This window comes from Mandrillus leucophaeus, unplaced genomic scaffold, assembly GCF_000951045.1.
Source record: "Mandrillus leucophaeus isolate KB7577 unplaced genomic scaffold, Mleu.le_1.0 Scaffold479, whole genome shotgun sequence".
In the NCBI taxonomy this organism is placed as follows: Eukaryota; Metazoa; Chordata; class Mammalia; order Primates; family Cercopithecidae; genus Mandrillus; species Mandrillus leucophaeus.
Genome location: NW_012105131.1, coordinates 570,883 through 574,715, shown reverse-complemented (window position 1 = coordinate 574,715; position 3,833 = coordinate 570,883). Strand labels below are relative to the sequence as shown.

Here is a 3,833-nt window from a genome sequence, read left to right as displayed (position 1 = left end):
CTGCTCTGCTGGTACCAAGATTGGCCCTGTGGTGGGATCTTGGAATGGGGGAAGGCTGGGGCGGTGGCAGTGGGTAACTTATTTCCTCAGAAATGGCACACGCAGACAGGTTCACAATTCCTGGGCTCACATTCTTGTTTGTGAAATCAAATCTAGGGGACTGCCAGGTTGAATGAAGATTTGGAAGGTTCTGTGGACTAGGAGTGACGATGGGTCTTTCTAGGTATGTGACTGAGTATAGTATGTGACTGAGAACTAGTGGGTACACACTAAGCCTGCAAATTGAGCACGCTGCCACCAGGTGGCAGTGGAACTGTTAAGACTTCCTGGTTCCTCTTGCCAGGCTGGGTTTGGGGAAGTGACAAACCTCTCCTCTGACACTCACTCATTCCATTCCAGGATACTCCAGAGGTGAAACAGACTCACCCTCACCTTGGCCTCCCTTTCTCTCTGTCCTACTTCCATTCTCAGCAGGGAGAGAATTCTCACGTTCCTGAGAATGGGCGTGTCTGCTGTACACAAAGCCAATTTTGTGCTTTCAGGCCTCTATTCTACTTGTCCAGATAGAGGAGGCTCAGTTCCCAGCCTTAAAACTTTTGCGGAAAGCAGCAGGGTGTGTAATAAAAACAAAGGCTTGCAATTTCCCTTAGCAGTGGGAACTGCTTGCACCTTTGACCAGGTACCTCCTGGTTCTAGAAGACAGGTCCTTAATTAAATCTCCTCCCACCTCAGGCAGCCCACAGGACTCCCACTCCAAAACCAGGGTGCTGGAGAAAGATGGGGTGGAGAGAAGGAAGAGACCGAGAGGCCAAAGGGAGGTGGACGGCAGGGGAGGAGAGATGGGGTGGGGGCGGGAGTGAAATGTGGGAGTAGACAGGGCCTCACCCTCTACGGGCCTCTCCTCAGGCCGTGGGTCCTCGCTCAGGCCTTTGTCTAAAAGAGAACAGAGGATGCCGGGAGGCCACGTTCATCATCTCCTAAGCCACGCACTGCTGATGTCAGACCAGACAGCTGGGGAATGGCAGGCCAGGGGGCCCCAACTTTGAATCATGGCACCCACTCCAATGAGATCAGAGACCCCGATTCCATACAGGTGCCCACCCTGGCCTTCACACAAAAGCAGGCTGAGATCATTTTGTGTGCATCTCCCAAGCTAGTCTGCTCTAGACACGGAGGACACGTGGGAACAAGACAAAGTCCTCGGCCGGGTGCAGTGGCTCACGCCTGTAATCCCAGCACTTTGGGAGGCCGAGGTGTGTGGATCACTTGAGGCCAGGAGTTTGAGACCAGCTTGGCCAACATGGGGAAACCCTGTTTCTACTAAAAATACAAAAATTGGCTGGGCATGGTGGTGCATGCCTGTAATCCCAGCTACTCAGGAGGCTGAGGCAGGAGAATCATCTGAACCTGGGAGGCGGAGGTCATGACACTGCACTCCAGCCTGGGCAACAGAGTGAGACTCCGTCTCAAAAAAACAAAACAAAACAAAACAAAACAAACCATCCAGGTGAGAACACGGGACAATTTGTTTTAAAATAATTATCACACGAGTTAGCACATAGATAAAAACATACAAAGGGTAGATACTAGGAATACTAGTGGTTGCCTGAGGAGGGTGTGATTAGAGCTTTTTCCTTTATGTGTTACATGGTTTTTTGTTTTAAGAGATGGGGTCTTGCTCTATTGCCCAGGCTGGAGTGCAGTGGTGCCATCACAGCTCACTACAGCCTCAACCTCTTGGGCTCAAGCAATCCTCCCGCCTCGGCCTCCCGAGTAGCTGGGACTACAGGTAGGTACCACCACATCCAGCTAATTGTTTTATTTTTTGTAGAGATGGGGTCTTGCCACGCTGCCCAGGCTGGTTGTAAACTCCTGGGATCAAGCAATCCACCTGCCTCAGTCTCCTCAGTAGCTGCGAGTAGAGGTATGCACCACCACGGCTGGCTACTTTTTAAAATTTTTTGTAGAGACAGGGTTTCGCCATGTTGCCCAAGCTGGTCTCAAACTCCTGGGCTCAAACAATCCTCCCACTTTGGCCTCCCAAAGTGCTAGGATTATAGATATGAGCCACTGCACCTGCTCAATGTGTTACACAGTTCTATATCATTTAACTGTTTCATATCATACATGTGCAAACAGAAAAAGCACACACATGCAAAATCCTTTAATCTATGGTGGTCCTGGACATCTCAGAATGTTCTTTTTTGTTGTTGTTTTGTTCTTCTTGAGACAGTCTTGCTCTGTCACCCAGGCTGGAGTGTAGTGGTTCAGTCTCAGCTCACTGCAACCTCCACCTCCCAGATTCAAGCGATTCTCCTGCCTCAGCCTCCCAAGTAGCTGGGATTACAGGCACCCACTATCAGAATTTTCTTTTTCTAGACAGTTTCGCTCTTGTCACCCAGGCTGGAGTGCAAAGGTGTGATCTTGGCTCACTGCAACCTCTGCCTCCTGGGTTCAAGTGAATCTCCTGCCTCAGTCTCCCAAATAGCTGGGATAACAGGTGCACACGACCAAGCCCAATTAATTTTGTATTTTTAGTGGAGACAGAGTTTTGCCATGTTGGCCAGACTGGTCTCGAACTCCTGATCTCAGGTGATCCACCCGCCTTGGCCTCCCAAAGTGCTGGGATTATAGGCATGAGCTACCATGCCCAGTCAGAATTTTCTTAATTCATCAGGTTTGATTGGGGTGCCTAGGAAGGAGCCCTGCATGGGAAACATGTTTTCCAGCTCAAGGCTGTGTGACCTTGGGAAGGTAGATGAGCCTTGCTGAGCCTGTGTTCTGCTCCGTGAAACAAACAGCAATGATGCTGTGCTAATCCAAGGCCCCCAGCCCCTGCAGTGCCACTCAGCCTCTGGCTGAGAGTGCTGCCTGGAGGCTTCCACAGGGTTTTCTAACGCCACTTCAAACCCAGCTGGGCGCCATGCCAATTCCTTAGCTGCCACGCCATGCTGTCATCTCAGCCTGAGCTTGGCGTCAACCAAACTCTCTGGCTAGCTACGCCACAGACTGCTGTCAAGTCTAGTCGTGCCCAGTTTGTGCTGGACAAATCAGATGTTTTTTTCTTCATTACCAAAGTATTAAAAGTGCATCGTAACTGACTTAGAAAATAAAAAACACAAATCATTTTGCCTAACACTGCTACTGTTTTGCTGTACCCTTGTTTTTCCCCAGTGATTACGATGGCAACACAGTTGTAAGCTAAGCACAACCAATTTTTCTTCTTTTGCTTAGTGTTACACCCTAAGCATCCTTCCTTGTGGCCCATTTTTGTTTGTTTGTTTTTGAGAGAGAGTTTCACTCTGTTGCCCAGGCTATACTGCAGTGGTGTGATCTCAGCTGCAAACTCCACCTACCAAGGTTCAAGAGGTTTTCCTGCCTCAGCGTCCCAAGTAGCTGGGACTGCAGGTGCCTGCCACCATGCCCAGCTAGTTTTTTTGGTCTTTTTAGCAGAGATGGGGTTTCACTAGGTTGGCCAGGCTGATCTTGAACTCCTGGCCTCAGGCGATCTGCCCGCCTTGGCCTCCCAAAGTGCTGGGATTATGCAGTCCTCAGTCTTCATGCCCGGCCTATTTTTGTTTTTTTGAGATGGTGTCTTGCTGTGGCACCCAGACTGGAGTGCAGTGGTACCATCACAGCCCACTGCAGGCTCTAACTCCTGGGCTCAATGGATCCTCTTGCCTCGGCCTCCTGAGTAGATGGGACTATACACAGGTCCCACCATGCCTGTCTAAATTTGTATCTATCTATGTATCTATCTATTTATTTATTTATTTTGAGGCAGAGTTTCGCTCTGTCACCCCAGCTGGAGTGCAATGGCAAAATCTTGGCTC

The 3,833-nt window shown here is 49.8% G+C and overlaps 1 protein-coding gene across 1 annotated transcript in view; it reads right to left on the bottom strand.

The window, feature by feature from the left end:
• The window catches only part of GTF2IRD1 (GTF2I repeat domain containing 1), a 50,565-nt gene that overhangs the window by 15,174 nt on the left and 31,558 nt on the right, over positions 1-3,833 (bottom strand). The window contains exon 14 of the mRNA XM_011995239.1: positions 886-933. Coding sequence (XP_011850629.1) covers positions 886-933 — 48 coding nt within the window. The remainder of the gene's footprint in view (positions 1-885; positions 934-3,833) is intronic.